The following is a 22560-nucleotide window of genomic DNA, read 5'->3' as shown; positions in this document are numbered from 1 at the left end:
ATTTGGTGAAGAGAAAAAATTATTTTCTTAATTAATACACAAATACAACAGTATTCTCACTTTTTAAAACATGAAATTCCCTACGGAACAATCCACTTATATAAACAGAGAATTTATTTTTTAAGTAAGATTTCACAAACTCTTTGGTTTACTGTTTTACCTTTTTGTTTAAAAAAATTGAAAGAAAGTATCCATAAAAACAACTGGGGCTCTATATAATCATAAAATGACTTTTATAATCTTCAAGGATTTTTACTACCTTGCATTTTCTGATGTTGCTATTTATTATATTTTTAATTTATTTTTTTGCTTTAATTTTCCCTCACATCTTTTCTAAATGTGGCTAATAGATAACAACATACAGCCAAAATTAAAATTAAGAATGGTGTCTAGTTAAAGATTTTATCCCAATGGTACAAACTTTATCTCTTACGCAAGTTTGTTTTAAGTTAACATAACTTTTAAAATGCTTTACTCCTAAATTAACACAGAAAACTCCTTTCATTGATTAATCAGTAATTTGAACAATCTGAAAGCCTGGTCATGACAATTATAATCATCATCTTTCAGTTTATTTTGTGCTATGTTCAAGCAAATATACAACTTCTAAATAAGTTTAAATTACAAACTTTTTTTAGATATTTGTAAGGAAGAAAAATTTACTACAAACATAAAATCTCCCCAGAAAATAATGTCTAATGTAAATCACTTGTTTCTTATCATACAATCCATCAAAAGAGCTACAATTATGATAGGAAACTTTGATTAGAGATGCACTAAGTACTGCAACATCTTACAACGAAGTTCAGTCCAGCAACCAAGTTCAAAGGTCTTTGTTTACACTTTATAGAGAAAAACTTGAGGTATGTATTTGAGGAATTGTTTTTATCACAAAGTTCTAACTGTAAAAAATATTAAACTATTTTGCATTATATAAGACCACATATTATCGATAATCCCTATGCTAAGGAACTGAAATTCTATCCAAGCGGAAAATTTCTCTATTAAATACAAACCTAAACTTTTTCATAGGCTTTTCATATATCCCATGATATGTGACACATAAGGCCATACAAATAAATAAATACAAGGTGAATCAACAGTTATAATTAACTTACTTGCTACTGAAAAGTTGTTGAGGGGATAAGGTAAATCCACATCTTGGGGTTTCTCTTTATATCCTATGAATGAGCCATCTGTCTTCAAAAGGAAATATCTTGGCCTCCAGTTTTTTATATATTCTCCTACATGAGGAAAGCATGCATGTTAATGCTGGGGGAAAAAAGGAACAGCAGCTTTTATGTGAAAAATAAATTATGGTACAATATAAGTCCTACAACACTGGCCTCCAAAAATTTAGATAGGCAATTTTCTTTTAACTTAGTTTACAAAAGAAAATACATAAGCCTGCAATTAAGATTCAATAAAAACCCAAACATGTTTTGTTTTTAATGATTTCACACTTTGATAATTCATTTGCACCATTATTTCTTCAGAGAATCATTCAACTGAGTACACATTTTGTTCAGTTTTTCATATCAGATGGTTGTTAGAGCATATTTTCAGCCGTTTTAAAAAGCCTTGGAAAATAAATCATACACACAGTATCAAGGAATTTCAATGAAAAAACACTTATCATAAGAGGGACATGAAATAGATGTTTCTCTTCCATGTACCACAACTAATTGTGTCATTTTTTTAAAAGAAAGGGAAAAATTCTGTTTTCATTGTTAAATCTTGATCGTAACTTGTTTAAACAACATTTTATTGTTATGAATGAGAAAAAACTGTACAAATGCTGTAAACAAGTCACAGAAATGAAAGAACATGGGTTAATAGAGCTTAAAAACCATACACACACTCATGCACACAAATGTAATAACTAAGAACACATGGTAGTGCCAAGCACATAATAGTCAATAAATGTATATTTTATCAGATTTTGATATAAGCGATCACCTAGTCACCAAAATATAAATTTTTAACAACCGGATCACCATTTGCTTACTTCATACTTCTTTTAAATTTTAAGCAACAGCGGTGTTCCATGATACTCTTAAGAGCTGGAAGGCTCCCTGGTCTCAATTTTCAGTTCTCTACTGGATATTTCTACCTGGCTTTTCAATCTCAAGTGCTTAATCACAGCACTACAAAAATTTGAAAGCAGTTCAGCTTTCCCTACAAATCCGTTTCTCGACACCAGTTATCGAAGCTCAAACCTAACACTTGACTGTTTCCTCTCCTTATCCTATCAGTAGGTAGGTCAATACTGCCTTCACAAGTCTCTCTCTCTCTCTCTCTCTCTCTCTCTCTCTCTCTCTCTCTCTCTCTCTCTCTCTCTCGTTTAGCCAACCCAAACTGCCCTAACACCTTACATCTGCCCTTCTGCTAATGCACTGTGACTGCTCTCCCATTCTACTCATCCCCCTCCTTCCATCTTATACATCTATCACCTCCAGATAATTCTAATGTCTGTTATGTACTGCTTTCATTATATCATTTTGTGCTCAAAAATATTCTGACTCCTTACTGTTTACTGTAAAGTGTCAGTTTCTTAGTATAAAATGTGAGCTCTTCCATAATCTCACCCCGAACATGTATTTCAGATGTGGAGTCATTCCTCTGAATCAGCAATTCTCCAAATTCTTATCTCAGACCTCTTTACACCCTTAAATACTTTTAATATTTAAATACACCCAACAAAGTTTGTGTATGTAGATTACATCTATAATGTTTACTGTATTAGAAACTGAAAAGAAAATTTAAATTATTACTTCCTTTAATAGTAACAATAGACTCATTATATGTAACATTAATATTTTTATGAAAATAGTTTTATTTTCTAAAACAAAAAAGTTAGTGTGAAGACCAGAACTGCTTTACATCTTTGCAAGTCTCTTTAATCTTTAGCTTAACAGAAGACAGCCAGTCTCATACCTGCTTTAACCTGTTATGGTATGTTGTTTTGATTGAAATATAGAAAAAAAAAAGTCTGGCTCAAACAGATGTGTAGCTGGAAAAGGGCAGAGTATTCAGATAGTTATGGATGTCTTTCTTTGATACTACACCAGCATTTGACAAACAGTCACTTTCTAAAAGGTTAACTGCAATGTGGAATTTGAAACCATTATCAATGAACTTTCTGTACTCTGCTATGTGAAGTCCACTGGTCTGTATTTCACACTGAATGAATCTTTTACACTCTGCATGATTTTGTAACATCACTCACTGTTCATTTAGAAAACACTAGTCCACCAAGTTATACTGGTCTTCCAAATATTGACACAATTCATCATACGATCATACTCCTTATCACTACAAATCAAAGTAGGCAGTAGGAAGCTGTGAGGCTCATGATGGCAGATATGTTCTCCAAAATTCTACTCTTTGCTTTAAAACTCAGTTTTAACCGTCGGAAGTAAACATTGTCAGTTCTTTTTCCTTAAAGTGATACACTCCAAGTGCCCAACCTAGTGCCTGCCACTTTATCAATGCTCAATAATAACGTACTAAATGAATAAATATGTATATGAATATCTTCCCCACAAGTATATAAGCACACAAGAGGAACTTAAGGGAAAGAAAAGGAAAACCTGACACCCCTCCTCAGTTTAATTTACTTAAAAATAAATGGCCCTAATATGAATAAACACAGGCCAAATTTATAAAACCAGAATGCTAAACCCACAGTCCCCATGAAAGAATGAAACAGTTCCTTTCTTGATTGTATTTATTGTTTTATTTTTCCATTCATATTTAAGTATTCCTATATAAAATTTAAAATATAAAATGTTCTCTAATTAGTAATATATTTAGAGTTCAAATGCTATTTTAAAACAATAACAAATTTATACAGGTACAAAGTGCTATAAGTCTGATAAGCTAAATAATAATGGTTTAATAATTATACCAAAGATAAAATGAAACAAATTCATTTTGGAAATTTTAAAGAAAAAATCGGATAACACCATTTCTTCTCATGCATCATTTCTTCTTATTTTTTAAGAGTACTAAATACATTTATTTTAAAAGTGTAGGGCTTCCCTGGTGGCGCAGTGGTTGAGAGTCCGCCTGCCGATGCAGGGGACATGGGTTCGTGCCCCAGTCCGGGAGGCTCCCACATGCCGCGGAGCGGCTGGGCCTGTGAGCCATGGCCGCTGAGCCTGCGCGTCCGGAGCCTGTGCTCCGCAACGGGAGAGGCCACAAGAGTGAGAGGCCCGCGTACCGCAAAACAAACAAACAAAAAAAAAGTGTATAATTGAAAGAAATAAAAGTTTTCATTTCTACGAACAATTTCCTGTCTGCCACTAAGTATTTACATGTGCAGATGAAAGACACAAAACATCACCACAAAATTTTATCTTTTTATTAAACAAATCTTAAGAAATTTAAAGTATTTTATGTGGTTTATAGCAGGACTTCTGGTTACCAAAAAGTTCTTAAAACTAAATTTATTATGCATCCCTGACAGGTAATAGATTATACCCAGACTGTGAGATAGTCATTTACCCAGAAGAAAAGCTGGAAAGTCAAAATTTCCCTTCTTTATTAAATAAAAATAAGTATTTCTCACAAAATTTTATTACTAATTTTGAATTGATTCAGTTAATCAACAACTGTACTGTCACGCTAAGCTAATAGTGGATCTCAAACTTTCAATGAAGACTCCTGACGGTAATTTTTATTTTCTTGTCATTTTTCATCTATAGTATGAATGGACTTTCCGAGAAAGTGCTTGGATGCATTCATGTATTTACTAATTTATTCTAGGTGCTAGGAACACAGTTACAGACTCCCCCCAAAAAATGGTCTCTAACTCATAAAGCTTATGAGTATTACACAAGATTTCAGGTGCCCCCTAAAATTTGCAGAAGGGTTCTGAGTATTCCTGAAAGTGGATCCTTTTTTATAGGTTCCTATAAACATTCTTAACTAAAGCTCATATAATAGCATGATGTGTTGGCCTAATTATTCATTTTCTAGTTCCAAAAGTGGAACCAAGGCTCAAAGAAATGGGCCTTATGAGGACACAAACTCATAAGGTATTAATAAAAGAAAAAAGTGAGCTTATTGCCACCTTCCAGACCCAGTACAGAAGAAGGATAATATTCCTAGCTTAAAAGAATAAAAAAAGTTATAGCTTTTCACAACACCTTGGCAAGACACTGTGTTAACTGATGGCAAAGTAGAATTGTTCCTGCAGCCTTGGGGTTCCCAAGAAAACTGGATCTTGTCCAGCTGGTCATGGAACACTTTCTTAATTCACTCAGCTGAGGCAGTGAAAGTTCAAATAAGGCACATCTTCTCAGGCTGCTCTAAAAATATGGCCAAAAAGTCCTGGCTTTTACAGGCGCTAAGTGCCTAGAATAAAGTTACCCTCTCTGCCACAAATCCTTTTAGATAGACTGCTAAAAGTCAACCACATTTTATTTTTTAAGCATAGCATTTACACCTAAGTTTATACCTGCTGCATTAAAACCAAGCTGCATCATCTTTTTATATTTATAGCCCATAGATTTCAACTAATTTAAGAGACAGCCTGGTTATAATGGGGAGAAAGTCTTGTTAAATAAAGCAGCAGCATTTATGGGGTACCAAGGCCTCTGAAGAGACTGTTCTATTGATACCCATCAATATACATTCGAAATTTGTATGCACTGTCAGCAAGCACCACAGTTACACCTGGACAAGATTTCCATCACAACTTTCTATCTACCTTAATGCGTGCTTCCAATTCTTTCATACTCCTTGGCTGGAGGCTTTCTATATTTTGAAGCATGCTATTACGAACATCACAACATATAATTTCTAACAAAGTTTCTGATATTTTGGCTTCTGTAGTAGACTGAATGGTGAACCCAAAATGTATGTATACACCCTAATCCCTGGAAACTGGGAATAACACCTTACATGGCAAAAGGATTTTGAGAAGAGGAGCTTCTCAAAAGAGAAGCTTATCCTGGATTATCTGGGTGAGCCCTAAATCCAATTACAAATATCTATAAAAGTGAAGCAGAAGATGTGACACATAGAGAAAAGGAAGAGGCAATGTGACCACGGAGACAGATATTGGAATGATGCACCACAAGCAAAGGACTATCTGAAGACATCAGAAGCTATAAGAGGCAAGGATTCTCCTCTGAAGTCTCCACAGGGAGCCTTACACCTGGATTCTAACTTACACCTGCTGCTTACACCTGCTGATACCTTGATTCTAGCTTCTGGCCTCCAGAACTGTGAGAGAATAAATGTCTGTTGTTTTAAGCCACCCAATTTTCCGTAATTTGTTACAGCAGCCCTAGAAAACTAATGCAGCGTCTCAACACTATAACCAAAGGCTTGTTTACAGAAACCAAACAAACAAACAAAACCCTACTGATTAAGTTCTTGGCATGAGTGGTATAGAGATTCATAGTTAATACCTTATGCATACAGAGGGAAAAATCCACATCACTTCTATAAATAGCAGAGAATCCTATTTATGAAATGTGGGGTTGGAAGGAGCTGTTTACTGGAGTTCACAGTTTTACTTAGTTATGAGGACTTCAGATTCTGGACTTTTGCCAGCTTTCTTACCTTACTTAATAATTTACTTCTTGTAATTTCTTAAAGCAAACTGAAATGATGGTTTCTGTTATAGAGACAGGTGATATAGCTTTTAAAATTACCAATGGCCACTCATACTTGCTATAACAGAGGCTTCAAAAGCTAATCACTCGCTAAGGAAGAGGCTGAAGGCATTCTCACATGCATGTCAGGAAAGAGGCATTATTGTGTTGACTCGTCATAAAGCTGAAACTTAGCTTTCCTGAAAATATTGAGTTTTTTATATTGTATTTTCTTGTTTAATCACAGTCCACGTTTTTTTCTTGGCTGCACCACGCGGCACGTGGGATCTTAGTTCCTCGACCAGGGATCGAAACCGTGTCCTCTGCATTGGAAGTGCAGAATCTTAACCACTGGACCGCCAGGGAAGTCCCACAATCCAAGTATTTAGGATGTAATATTATTTGTCTTTGTCATCTCTGAGGGATAATAGCTTGAGTTTGAATTCTGACTCTTCCATTTATCAGCTGCAGGAAATTAACCTCTCTATACCTTAGTTTCCTCACCTGAAAAATGAGAATCATAACAGTACCTACCTGAAGGGTTTGGAAGGACATAAAAAGGACTTAGAACATTACCTGGCATATAACAAGTGTTAGATTATTATTGTTATTATTAAATGAAGCCATTATCATTTATGGTAATATTTACAATTCACCTCACGTTAAACATTCTACTACTCAATACAGCACTTATTCAGGAGTATTTACATAAATGAGGCAATAGGCAGCAATAAGTAATAAGTTTACTCCATCAGCAGAAAAAAAAGTCTCTTTAACTAGTTTCAGGTATATCAAACAAAGCCTAGCTAAAGAAATAAAACAGGTTATCCAATACCAAAACACAACACTGATTTAATACATTTTACTTTTTTTTTAAAGATAGGGGTAGGATATCACAGAGGTAACTAGTCTTCCAAAGAAAAAAGCACAAGTCTTAGATCTCTCTGAATTATTTTTATTAAATGACATACACAGGGTACAATACCATGAAAATACAAGTATTTTAAGAATTTCCAAAAAGTGCTTTAAATCAAAAAATGACAGCTTTCAATAAAAATAAATTTATATGATTTTAAGAAACCATTGGTCTTAAGTAAAAGTCTTCATGGGTCAATTTTTACCTAAGACAAAAAGAGCCTTAATGTTAATTTCAATATAAAATCTATTTAATTTTATGGTTCACAATACTGTAAATATTCTGCTGCTTGTTGACAGATGCCAACCAAATTTACACATGTGAACTTCCTCAAAGAAAACACAGCAGAATCTTTTTTCCACTAGTGGATTTTCATAAATAAATATTAGCACTATAAATAAATGAATACCGAATATATAATTCATAATAGTGTGCTATATTGTAAATATCTTATAACTAAATATAGTTACTGAAGAAATGTATAATGATAAACATAATAAAATATTTGCAATTCTTGAAATTGCCTGTTACATTTTTATATAGCAGATCCAAGTATCATATTCCAATTAGTTCTAAGTAAAACCCCTATTTCTATCTCTGAGGGAACAGAAGAAATGAGTTTCTATTCTATTCACTGAAATTATCATCATACTGTTTTATAGATGTCTTGAAAATAATCTTAAAGAATTTTTTTGTATTATCTACATTGCAATGAGCTAGCATAATAACAATTTTTCAACTGCATAGGGACAATCTGAAATTTTAATAAATGAAAGTGCTTTTGAACATTGTAGGTGCTTACTAAATATATGTTGACTCTTTTCCAGCTCCTGCAAACCTAAATTTTTAGGTTATCATTCCCCTCTCATTAACTCCTTTTCAAGGATGTTCTTTCTTTGCCCTTGGGTAAATTAAAATTGTTAAATTCTATGGTGTCTTCTATACAATCTCTTCAACAAACAGCCATTAACCAGCTCTGGATGTGTGTTGCCAGCCTCTGAAAATTAGGTGATGTCTGCAAAACATGCCAAAAGCATTAATGACTCTTGCCCAGCTCAGTCATTTTAAGGTACTGCTCAATGAGCATCACAGATCAAATAAGGTTCTTTAAACATTTTTATTTAAAATTTGGGGAAATGGGCTTCTAATAGATTCACTCATTCAAAAATATTTAGTGAGTGTCAAAATACTTACTAAAAAAAGGCACTTAAAAAAGCACTGAGAATGCAGCAATGAATGATACAGACATAGCACCTGCCCTCATGGAGCTTTAAGTATAGTAGGCAGCAGTGAAAATAGAGCTAGAGAAAAGCAGATGACTGAGCAATTACAATTCAAAACGAAAACTTCTTCCACTTCTTTAATCATTTTTAATGCTCCAGGAGGTCATACCGAGGGATGGCAATATCTCCTATGCCTTGGCATTTCCAAATAGCAACCTATGTGCCTTGTGAAAAAGGTGTTCAATAATATTTGCTGTTTGATGCATTTCTGTGGGGGAAGAGACTGGAAGCAGTATCAGCATATGGTCATTCAACGTTTCACAAATGAACTGTGTCAATCCAGGTTTGCTGCTGTGTTAATTCAAGATGAGGCCCTGCACCCCTTCCTCTTTGAAGCCTCATGACAATGCAAGCAGAGAAGCACGGTTATATAGTTTATGATACTATTTCCATCCAGCATAACATATAACACACTTTTCCCTTTCATATTTCAAGATACTGCCCAGGCCTGTCTTTTTCTCTCATGATTTTCTGTATAGTATTGATTCATGAGGTCATATTGCAAAACAATCAGATCTTTATGATGATTTCACCCAGGTTGTATGACTATCCCATAAGGTCACTGAGAGATTTGTCTGCTCTTGTACTAGTCAATGTTACCACTGCAACTGGCCAGATGGAAGGTGTTTACAATTTCGGTAATTTCGCATCATGCTTCCAAGATGCCTTAAATGCTTTCCAGATGTACCCACATTCCTCTGCTTTACCACATATGCTCTTTCATGATTATTTTGAAAAGTATATTATAGTCAAGAAATTTTGCTTCCACTGCATAATGCATGAACTTGTCATTTTTATATTAAATATAGTTTTCATATCTACTTCCTAAAGAAGCCTGGGATCCATGTTTTGCTTTGAAGCTTGAAGCAATCATGAGAAAAGTACCTATGCACTGAATACCACAAGATGTTGGAATGCCAGCTTCTCTAAGATCTCAGAATGCCGGGTCTGCCAGTACTTAGTCTACTTTATAATTTTCTTTTGTTATCCAGAAAATTGCACAATTACCATCTACCTTTAAACATTCTGGAACTTGTTTCATGGTATTCTGTAAATTAGTTAATCAAATCCTGGTTCCCTTTGTTTTTAGGAAACATTACACTGTAAGCCAAAAATGTGATACTTACTAATTATTCTTTTAAACATAAGAATATCTTAATAGAGTTATAGTATTAAGTTTTAATGTGAGAGAAAAGCAAGGAAAATGGAGAGAGAGAGAGAGAACAAAGCACACATATAAAGTAGCCAACAGAAAAACAGCATCTTGGCAATTTAATGAAGAATAAACCGTGAGATTAGTTTACTTAGCAGTAGATATGTTGTGGAGAATTACTCAATCTGTACTCAGCTTCCTGCTGGGTTAAATGTGAACTAAATTATTATTTTGCTTACATTTATGCCCTTGTAGATTGCAAAAGCAAAGCTTTCTTTTTAATCTGCTTCCTGCATTATAAGGAAAAAGTCTCCAACTCCACACACTGCATTAAGCATACAGTCATTCCTGCAGTATTTTAACAGAGTAGCTAGGGCCAACAGAATTTTAAACTATTTCAAAGAAATGGACCAATTTAAAAAGACTTTAATAGAAATTTTTACAACTTCCTTACTGTAAATATTTTGCATTTCACCACATCATATTCTCTAAATATTAAAATCAACGTAATATCTTACATTGCAATAAACAGTCTTAATGAGTATCAAACATGGAAGGGCTGAGTCCATTTGCAAACCTACTTACATGTACCACCAGCACCTACCACAGAGAAGGCTGGCATTTTCTAGTAACTGAATGGATGAATAAACCTACCACTATGCAGAACAGGGACTACACTCATGCCAGAAAAGCTCTTTCAAATAGAAATCCCACTATAACACAACCCTGCAAAGCTCAATCCATTTTTCTGTTGTAACATCTGATGGGTAAAATATGCAACAATATATACAATAATAGTGTCTCACTATGGCAGGGACAGGGAGTTGGCAGAGAAAGTTGTATGCCTGCTCATCAGGAGGAGGCCTGTGACATTTGAAAAAACCCTCAGGTGATTCAACCTTCCCACCCCTATATTAAAATCACTGCCTTATAGAACAAAACTCAACAAAATAGAATCAGGTTTTACCTGATTCTAGAACCTGATTCTAATCAGGTTTACCTCACCAATGGAGTGTCTCCTATAATAGCTTCCCAATAGCATGGGACCCAAAAATTGCAGTGCATCAAATCACATTCTGAGGATGAATCCATGGCCTTTCGTAACTTCTCTCTTCCCTCCTTTGTTTTCCCTAGGCGATATACTTACTGAGACTTACTGAGACTTGTATCACAGTATGTAAGTGGTGAAAGCAAGGCAGGCAAGGGCACTTGAATGTACTGAGCCAAGCACTGTGCTCAGGAATTATGCACAAGAGACCTCTTCACACAGGCATGGAGAGACTGGTGCTAGGACGTCCTCACGTTACACAGACAGTGATGCCAAGGCTCTGAGACACTGGTAACAAGTAAAGGACAAAGTTGAGATCTGAATAAAAATCAGAGCACACATTATGTGAAGTCCAGAGTTCAAATGCCAACTCTGCCACTCACTAGTTGTGTGCCTTTGGGCATGCTGTTTAATCTCTCTGTGCCTCAGCTTCCTCTTTTGGAAAGTGGGGACAACAGTAGTGAAGAAGAAATAAATTAGTACTTGTAAAGCACACAGAACATCTGGCTCATAGTAAGCATTACACAAGCATTTGTTAAATAAATAAAACCTCTTAAAAGTACGGCTAGTCAAAAAAGACTTAGTGAGTGCCTAATATGTACAACGTATTAAACTGCACAAAAGTAAATCGAGTATTTAAAATAAAATGTAAAAATAAATTAATTAATAAAATAAAATAAAACGTGATTTGTTACAAGAAATAACAAATGCTGGAGAAGGTGTGGAGAAAAGGGAACTCCAGGCTGCTGCTGGTGGGATTGTAAACTGGTGCAGCCACTATGGAAAACAGTATAGAGTTTCCTCCAAAAATTAAGAATAGAACTACCATATGACCCAGCTACCCCACTTCTGGGGTAGCTTTATCCAAAGAACATGAAAACACTAATTCACAAAGATATCTGTACCCCTATGTTCAGCAACATTATTTACAATAGCCGAGATATGGAAACAACCTAAGTATCCATCAATGGATGAATGGATAAAGAAGACGTGGTGTATATATACACAATCTATACCACAATATATATAATGGAATACTACTCAGCCATAAATAAAGAATGAAATCCTGCCATTAGCAACATGGATAGACCTTGAAGGTATTAGGCTAAAGTCAGACAAAGACAAACACCATATGGTTTCACTCATATGTGGAATATCAAAAAACAAATGAACAAACAAAAACAAACTCGTAGATACAGAGAGCAGATTGGCGGCTGTCAGAGGGGAAGGAGGCTTGGGGCATGGGCAAAATAGGTAGAGGGGATCAACCGTATGGTGATCACTCTGTAGTATATATAGATATTGAATTATAATGCTATACACCTGAAACATATAATTTTAAAACATTTCAAATGTAGGGTTTGTTCCCTGTACGGGCTACCAACCGCCCCCCCCCCCCAGAACAAAACAAAACAGACAAAAAACCAACAACAAAAAACAAAAAAAATTTCAAATGTAATTTGTTAATTTCATTTATACAGACTATCACTGTTCCACATTAGTTGAGCAAAGTACGTGCTGTTTTTTAGTGGATAAAGTTGCAATTTTTGTTATTCACTTTGCTTATATCCTATTTTTATCCCCCATTATTACTGATAATAATGAATTACATGTCATTTATGCTTGACCAATTGAAGTCTTTCACTAAAAACTGGTATTGCTGTCACAGAAATAGTCCTTCTTAATTCAGTATCAAGTTAACTCCAGGGGAAAAAACAAAAGCAAGCACTCCCTTGGATTTACTACTAAACATCTCAATGTTTGTTTCAAATTATCTCATAAGAAAGTTACTACATACAAAAAGCAAAAGGCAAAAGCATGCAACTCATTATTTTCACATCAGGCCTTTCCCACTTTACTTCTTTATTACACAAGTTAATTATCATTTAATCTTAAGTACTCTGAATTCAGAGACATGTTAAACCACACATTAATGTTAGGCTTTTATAAATGGAATAATAGTGTATTTCAACTTTTAGTATATTTATATTTACATATAACAATTATATATCCAGTGAAGTACATTATTCTGGATTTATTGTATTTGAAAGATGTGATTATGCTTAAGTTGATAAAACTGAAGGGAATATAATACTTCCATTTCAATGAATGCTGCCATACATTCAAAAGCGTGGTTCAAATAATTTTGAATACCAGAATATTTGCTATCAAAGAGACAAAAAGTAAAACACACCCACACACCCAGTAAAATCATCTTAACTTTTCTAGGTAATTTTCTTATCCTCTTTGTAAACCAATCTAATTTGGCAATATGTGGCCAGTCGTCTGTTATAATTTTCTTAGAAAAGAACTGAACATGCTTAGAGGCTGTCATCAAAGTGAGGTACACAGATACAGCTAACACATTTAAAGAACAGAACAAATCAAAGAGATGCAACCATAAATCAAACGCTATTCAATGATTCAAAGAAGTCCATTTTTCCTCCCCGGAGCAAGTTTAAAGATCAGATAAACAGCAGAAAAGCTGCTTCTCAACGTTAAAAATGAATTTACTTACCTTGGCCCTCTGAGGGCAGTATTACCTAACACATAGACAGAAATTACAGAAAACAGTCTTTACCTACCATTCTAATAAAAATAAATTTTAATAAAACAACCTGTATATTTGCTTACTGATTTCTTTTCTTGTCATTATCCATACTTCTACAAGCAAATAACACTCGTTTTCAAATGTTTCCAGTAAGTTTGAGAGGAAAGATTTTCTTAAAACCAAGGCATCATGAAGGAAAATGACTTGAAGACTCAATATCATGAAAGTTATTCAAAATATAATAAAATGCAAAATTATATAAATGATTCTGTGCTGTTTAAATATTAAGTTTCTATTATAATGGTCTCTGTAGAATAATTTGCTTTTTAAAAATTGCAGGACATGAAAACATACAAATCTTTCAGTAAAGATAAAGTACTTCACAGAGATTAACATTCAGTCCCAAACTAAATAGGGGTTCCAGTTTCTTCTTATAAGCAGCTAACAGCCAATAGGCTCATTTGTTATGAACCACTCATTTATTAATAAAGTATAATATGAATGACAAACTGGCAGTGAAGGATCAAAGCACCCACTTAATTTTCATGCTGATTCTGAAACTATAAAAATCTTTACATAGCGTAAGAATTATCAATTTACTTTCTAGAATCCAATGCAATGTGCATTGGGTGTTTTATTCCTTTTCCTCAGAAAGTACTTATTTCACACAAAGTAGGAAAAACATTTTCTGGTATTCACTTGTCAAAGATTTTTTTAGGATGTACAAAACACTGGATAACTCACCCTGTAGAGACCAGTGGCCTGACAGACTTTTAATTTAAGAATGTGAAAAGTGCTAACCTTCATGTCAGAGTTTTAGGTGTAAGTTAATTAGTGACTATCCAAGTCCAAACTGCACATCACCACCACCCTCCCCCGGCCACCCCCCAAATAAACACAGCCTCGAAAACGAGGAGCTGTCTTATAGTGAATGACCTGTTGAAAGGAGATAAAAATTATCAGAAGCAGGTAAATAAAATTTTCTTTTGGACAGTAAGATCTCCTGACATATTGTTTCCACTTAGTAGAAAGATGCTTTTATTTAGAATTTGTATTTACTTTTAAGAAAAGTCCTTGCTTCTAAAATTTAGGGTATATTTCTCCACTTAGGAACTATGCCATTACTTGGCATAACTTTGGGTAAACTAGATTTTAAAAATATGTACTACTGGAATTAAACAGTTTTATTCTTTTTAAATTATACTATACCATGGAGTTTTCTAAGGTCAAAAAAAAATTTTTAACTAAATTCCAAGTCCTATTTTACTAAAACAGAAAGTACAAAGAGCTATCTTAAAAGAGTCAGTTGAAAATAATGCAAATGCAAAGACAGAAAAGAAGGTCATTTCATAAAATTCTTTTCTATAACAAATATATATACTTAAGCTTAAATATCTCTTCAGAAAGATGCCAGGAAACAACAGCTGCTGTTCTATGTGCTTTCACTTAAAAGTATAAAATTATGAACTTTGATGCTATGTTCCAGTCTAAAAGCAAATAAGTGACTCGCCTAGCGAAAAAAACACATGAACTTCACGGTTTATGCCTTAGTGCCTTTGTATCTTAATCATCTTCTGTTCTAAAAAGTGTTATCAAGTTTACCAAGATCTTTAATCAGATTTTCTTGAAACTAAACACATTAAAAATTTTAAGCCAAAACATTTAGCAAGATGCCTTAAACAATGAACTATTCTTTCAACATACTGGCCAATATTTTTAAAAATTACTATTCATGCAGTATTTTTCTGAGGCACAATTCAAATACATCTATATAACATTAAAGCTAGAAATTCCTAAAGTTTTTTTGAATTATCCTGAAAATCACCAAGTACAGTTTCACTCATATGTGAAATGTCCTCACTGTGAAACAGTTTCATCCTAATCTGTGATACGTTTCATAGGCTATGGGATATTTCCACTTCTTTGGTATTACAAGTTTTTTTTGGTAAACATACAATTTTTAAAAAAATATTAGAGTACAACACAACTATCTGTATCTGAATGCTGGCATCCACTACCCATGTGCTATTAAACATTCAAATATACTAGTATGAAGCTAGCATTGCTCAAACTGAAGTTTATTTTTTTTAATATAACCAATTTATTCTTCAAAACTAAAACAGAAGTCCTTGGTGACTATACCCAGTCCTATTAACCACTCTTCGAAACTGGATCAGGCAGCTTTCCCAGGTGCAACATCCCTTGCCCTTCATCCAAAATTGAGCAATATTTAGTAAAGAGAGAATGCCTGACAGAAACAACAATTTTAAAAGAAACACCTTAAAGAACCACCAACATCTGAGTGGTAACTAGCCATCCTATACTGAATATATTGATTCCCTCAGGTCAATCAAAGCCATTTCCTCTTCACTCCTCTAAAAAAAACACTTCTGCTTACCCCAGGACTTTCACCACTATATGAGCTTGATCAGTTTCTTTGTCTGCAAAATAAAGTGTTGGAACAATCAAATAATGCTTTAAAACGCCCAGAGGAGATAAAACATTCTTTTTAGTGTTGTTTGCTCACTACAATTATTACATTTATTAACTGTAATGTGTTCCAACACCTTACTTTAAAAATAATTATAACCCAAAAACAGCTTAAGTATTGGCCATAGCAGAGAAAAATATGGCTCCAAAATAATGAGATTAATATTGAATTAAGGGAATGAATACAATTTTCAGCAATCCTGTGCTAAATTTTTTAAGTAGAAAAATGATTTTACAGGATACAATATAAAATCATCATTACTGAATAACCACTGATCCCACACCCGGAAAAAGGTTACATTCAACAATTTTCTTGATATTCTCTTGAAATAACTGATTTCCCTTCAGATTTATGAAATAATCACATAAATCACTAAATAAATATAAGGTTCTAAGAAAACCACCTTATATATCTTAGATGGCCTCTAGAACTTTGTATGCTCACTTTGCAACAGAGCATTATATAAGCACTTCAATTACAAGAGTTACAGGCCTTTCGACTTACACATCATACCCAACAAAAATAAAATATTAGTAACAGCTACTATTGCACATGTTCCAGGCATTCCAAGTATACTATTATCTCATTTAGTTCTTACAAGATCCTTGAATATCAGTGATTGTTTCCTTCTTCCAACACATGAAGAAAACACTTCAACAGATTAAAGGGACTTTCATAAAGTCCCTCGTCTAAGTTAATTGACAATTAAATCTGGTGGACGTAACTTCAAAGACACTCTGCCTTGAATATTTCAATCACCTTAGTAAGTATATTTGCCTGCACTAAGATTTTACAAATGGTTCTGAAGTAATATGATATGATGAACCAAGCACAGAACTGCAAGCCTCCTTTTATACAAGCTTGCTTTTGCTCAGCCTCTAACATCCTGGCTGCTGTCAAATCACCTCTTCTCAGTTTAACACCTCTACCTGAAAAATGGCATGTTGCTTCCTCCCAAGCTTAGCAGAGGGATATCAGGACTGACTATGAAACTATAAACATATGTACATAATTCTACATACAAAAATATGGACATATGTGTGGCCTTCCAAATAAAAGAAAAAACTAAATATACGAGGCAAAGGAAAGGTCCAATGTAGCTGATGGTTCTCTGTGCCTTTTCAGCAAATACAGATTAGAATCACTTGTGGAAAAATCGACAGTAAGACAGAAAGTTTTTCTAAATAGACCTGACCTCTATTTCTTTATGAAGAGTAGAAATAACAGATAATCTCCCTTTAGTCCTTTCAGAAAGACATTACTCTGGACACAAAGCTCTGTCGGTATGTTTGCCTTTCAACCACACTTAAGGTTTTTTGTTTAATAATTAGGCAACAAAACCCTAAATGTTTTAGGAAAGCATGAGTTTACAAAAAGTCAAAATAAAAACTCTTTAATTCCCCACGGTTTTTTTTTTTGGTAATAGGAATCCAAATAGGAAAAAAAAAAAAAAGTCAGAGCTTCTCTTTTCATTTTCTCACTCATATTGTGATTGGTTTTGATGTTCACAAAAATTTGAAGTGTTCTACAACATACATACCTTTGAGAAATTTTACCCAACATCACTATTCCTTCTCAATTATTTAAGGTCAAAGTAATAAAAAAAAAAAGACATTAAATAAACATATACACTGCACCCTGAAGTTAAGTGTTATCACAGCATTTAAAAACATTACAGATATAGCAAATCTCTAATACCTAATAACAGGAGTGGATGAGAAGGAAATATACAACCAATTCATTACTCCATAATGAAAATGTGTAACTTTCATTTACAGAATCAACGACAACCAAGAGAAAAAGAGTGGTAACCAAGAAGGCCAGGTTCCCATATAACTTTGTTTCACAACTAGTAACATCTAAGTTCAAAGTATGATGGAATTACTGAGCAAAGTGAATTTGGTTCTCCATCTCACCCCTAGTGGTAGGCTATAAAATCAATTCAGTTTCAAATAATAGTTTACATGCTGACTAGTGTTAAACTGTTAATATATGTATGCATTAAGAGCATGGTGTTCCACCTGCCTTGTTTCCTTATCAAAATCTCCTGTTATCAGTTAGCAGTTCACACCTAATACCAACGAAATAGATTAGCTATCATCTATATGGAGAAATAAGAAAGGTTTTATTGCCATTTTAAGAGAAGTTGTTTTCTACTACTAGACGTGAACAAGAGAAGGAAGAGGAAGTACTAAACTCCTAAACTAATTAACAAGCTAAGGGGAAGGGGCATGCAGGAAAACAATGATAATTAGTATGTAGCCTTGGTTAACCAAATCCACACATACATTCATTCTGTATATGCACAAACATCAGCAGCATCATAAACCGTCTCAAGTTCTAGCCATTATTCAGTTCGACATCTGCACATGTTTATGCGTCTCTCCAAACAACCTCTTGAACACCCTGCTGGAGCTGTCATTTTTTTCTTCTCCCTATCTGGCAGATGGCAAGTCAACAATCGGCATCAACAGCAGCCGAATATCTCCCCCTCCATTCTACCCCCCTAAACAGACACAATAATAACTTCTTTGTGCTTCCCTACAATGCAGCTGCTTAAACCATTTCGCTACAAGGCTGCTTTGCCTTAATACAAAAAAAAAAAAAAAAAAAATCCCTTCTGTCAAGTCTAAAAAGCAGCATAATGTTAAGCAAGCTAAAGCCACAGCACAGCTGCAAACGGGCAGACACATTGACAGCTCCTCCCTTAACAAAGCCCTGTGAATTGAAGGGGGTTCATCTGAGGCTCACACAGTAATTAGTATAAAAAAGTCCGACAGCCTCTATTATGCTAAAGGAAAAAAAAAACTGGACAGAACTGGGCTGCTGTTTTGCGTCAAGAGTTCTGCTGCAGAGTAGATAAATCATGTTGGGTTTTTTCCTCTCTTTTTAAAGACAGTAATAAGGAGGATGAGAGAAGCTAATTTGAAAACTTGGACACAGTAATTGTACCATATGGTGAGCATTTATCCTTTCTGAAATGCACGCTAACAGTCACTTACATGCACACTGCTTTGTTTTACAGTTGTTATTCTCTCTACCATATTCATAAAATGGATTTGAATATCTGATACTCAAGAGAAGTTGTATGTAATTAGCAACAGAACTGCCTGGGTTTAATTTATTGGCCTTGCACTCCAACCTAGTAAATGCAAAACAAAATTAAACAATGTGTCCACTTTGTAAAATGTTTTTCTTTAACTCAGTAAAAAAGAATGAATACAGGTTCATTGGAGTGTTGCTGTTAAGGTACAGTATATTTTGAAAATTCCAAAAGAATAAGCTATGGCTGTTGGAAAGATTTCTACTGACACATTTCAAGATACCAAATCACCAAGTGACCTTTCATTGAGATCATGTGGTTCAAGTCTATATTTCACTGATGGAGATGTAACTCTTCTCCATGTGTATCAGTAAACCTAGATTTAAATTTCCTTGTACGTGTCTTAAAATTTTCTTCAAGAAAATCTATCAGTTATTAAATAGTTTAACTACCGTGTGCCAAGCACCATGATATAGGCACAGGGAGGATATAATATCCAAAAGTTTTCATATTTCTCAAAAAAAATTTTTACATAAATTGACTTTTTTTTTTGTCGGTCTTCAAAATCTATAAAAACTCACTATTTCAAAGAAGTCTTCAGTAACATTAGGGCATTGCTTACAAATCCAATATAAGTGACATTTTTCTGACAAAAAGAAATGTGTAGAAAAAAATTGTAAGATTCGTTTTTCTCTAATCAAGAGTAAATTCATTTTGATGTCAGTTGTGTGCCTCTTTAGATAAAAATGTAAAGTGTTTATCTTCTATGAACTACATTTTAAACAATGAACTATTCAACTAGAACTCATGAATCACTGAAATTTCTAGTGAAGTGAAATAAAATCATAGGTCTGAATTTTCACAATTTACACATATCCACAAGTACTGTTCTGATCAGTACTTTGGGGACACGACAAAGTAAAATATTTTAAGTAATTTTTAGTTCAACATAGAACTCAAGAGTCCCTATTCAAGCCTGAGGTAATCTGTGTCTTCAATTAACAGTACACTATGTTTATATCAATGGTAATAAGATCCCAATACCATCCTAGAGGACTGTGATCCCACCAAGGAAGGCAGGCATAATTACATTCAGAAGGATCAGCCCATCCAACAAGTTGCACCAATAATTTCCTACAATAAATCTCTACCTTGGAAGATATAAACTTAGAAAATAAAAACCTTATCACCCACTACTGGTATAGTGGCTTTCCTTTATGCTACTAGTATTGAGCCACGGGACCAACTTACCCTAAAATTAAAATATTTCATTTTTGTATTCTGCTTTCTAGTTAACTAAACATTTCCAAATATTAAAGATTGGCTTGACTTAAGAAAAACTGTGCTACAGCATTTCATCATCAGTTTTTCTTAGCTAAATCTACCAACAACTTCTAAACTATCTGAAACCATTTTGCATTATGTAATGATAACGCAAAAAAATCTAACTGTCCAAGGGGATAAATTAAGATGATTTTAAAAGTCTCTTTTAATAAGAAGCATTTGTCAAGAGTACAAAGAATAGTTTAAGAAGAATGCTTTCTTTGTGTAATCACGATTCTGAAGACTTTACCTAACGGGGGATGGCAATGGGGAGAACAAAATTCAGTCTGAACTAAACTGTTAAGAAAATGTTTATAAATTAGAATTACAGAACCAAATGATACTAGTATGTCCAATAACATTCTCATTTCGGTTTATCTACAATATATCTTTTTAAGAGCTCATATATGCCACAGAAGTAAAAAGCTGATGTTTTCTTATTAAATGTGAATAACTGAAGTCCTCATAATAGGTACCAAATACAATTTATATTGTATAGCATACTCTTATTAAATACCTGCATATATTTGGTCAAAGTCTGTGACACACCACTAAGAAAACAATGATTGGTCTGCTGATGTCCTAACAATGATGGCAAACCTGCTCCAAGACTTAAAAGATTCAAGAAGAATAACATGCGTACAGACTTCTTCAGCAGAAATAAAAGCAATGCATCAGTTTACAACAAACTTCTCATTTCTATAATAAAAGCAAATCAAGCAATAAGAATGAATTCACAGAATTTCAAATCAACAGGGCCTAGAAGTTAAAAAGCAACGATTACTTAACATTTTATTATGATTATGTAGAAAAGAATGGGAGAAAAAGAGGCTATTTTTAGAATAGTAGTCAGAAGCAGGCCTCAGCCAAAGATTACCCTCGATATTTTGTCTCTACCCTTAGTGCTCTTTTAGGGCTCTTTCCGTTGCAAGGAACAAAACCCCACTAAAGCTAATACAAGCAAAGGGTTATTTATTGTAAGAATACAAAAATCTCATCCAAGGAAAAGAGCTGTATAGGTAGAACTTGGGCGATTTAGATCTGGAAAATGACAAACATCACTTCCCTTTGTCTTGTTCAGGGATTGTGGATGTTCTGGTCTCTTTCTGTCTCCAGTCTCTCTTCTTTCTCTCTCTCCCATTCCCCCTACCACTCCACTGCATCTCTCTCAATATGTCTGCTACATTTTCACATTCTCTCTGCCCACTAGGTCTTCACCTTGCTTAGAGGTTTGGTTCCCTCATAAATTAACACCAATTCTAACCCCAACACAATGTTACGGTTTCACCTCTCCATCTCTTAGCTACTTCAGTCTTTCACCTCTCCAACTCCTTGAAGAAGCTCTTGGGTCAGATGTCCACTCATCAGCTTGACTGGGGCAGAAGTATCTATCCCAAATAATAGGAAGTGAAGGTAGAGTAGTTTCCCTTAGAAAGGGCTACCTACCAAGAGAGCAATAAATCCTTGGCGTCTCTAGTACACTTAGCCATGCTAGCTGTGTGCATGTGCGTGTGTTTCAAGAAACATATTTCTAGTTTACTGGATTAGTTTCAGCAACTGGAAAATTACTCATTAAAAGCTTTCAAGAATAAGTCAATGAACATGGTAAAAAACAATAACTTACCCAAAACTGCTTTATGTTTCGTATGACTACTAGATAGAACCATTAAGGCATCCAGGCAGAACTCACTTGAGTCCGTCATCCACTTTTAGTACATGAAACACAGTCATGTTTTTATGCAAGTAGTTTTTACACAATATATTCAAGAATAACACTAATCCTGTGGCAAGAGTGTATGTGACTTCCATATGACTACAAGTTCAGTTTATATTATAGTCTTTAGGTTACTACTATTGTACACTGGGAATCTAAATGCCTCCCCAAAAGTCTTGTCCAGTAGTTTTTAAATTGTGGGTCAAGATTTTTAATTTTTGGAGACTAGGTATCATCAAAAATACTAGGGCACTGGCAGACTCCATCTGACAGACAGGGTTCCAAAGGTTATTTAACTTGTCAGGGATTGAAAACTTAGTTTATCACAGAAATAATTTCGCTACTATAAATGGTAGTTAATTCCTACACAAGTCATTAGTTGAAAAATCACTATCCAGTATTAATCATAAGATCTGATATTTTCACCATA

The 22560-nt window shown here is 34.2% G+C and overlaps 1 protein-coding gene across 31 annotated transcripts in view; it reads right to left on the bottom strand.

The window, feature by feature from the left end:
• AKT3 (AKT serine/threonine kinase 3) overlaps positions 1 to 22560 on the bottom strand; it is a 395069-nt gene that overhangs the window by 247547 nt on the left and 124962 nt on the right. For 28 of the 31 annotated variants that reach the window (XM_079905016.1, XM_079905021.1, XM_079905022.1 and 25 more), the window contains one exon: positions 1119 to 1244. In XM_079905016.1, coding sequence (XP_079761142.1) covers positions 1119 to 1244 — 126 coding nt within the window. Of the gene's footprint in view, positions 1 to 1118; positions 1245 to 15957 lie in introns of all 31 variants that reach the window. The other 3 variants (XM_079905006.1, XM_079905008.1, XM_079905014.1) reach the window with 2 other exon arrangements.

The sequence above is a fragment of the Stenella coeruleoalba genome (assembly GCF_951394435.1).
Source record: "Stenella coeruleoalba genome assembly, chromosome: 1".
Lineage (NCBI taxonomy): Eukaryota > Metazoa > Chordata > Mammalia > Artiodactyla > Delphinidae > Stenella > Stenella coeruleoalba.
This window is presented reverse-complemented; position numbering and strand designations above follow the sequence as displayed.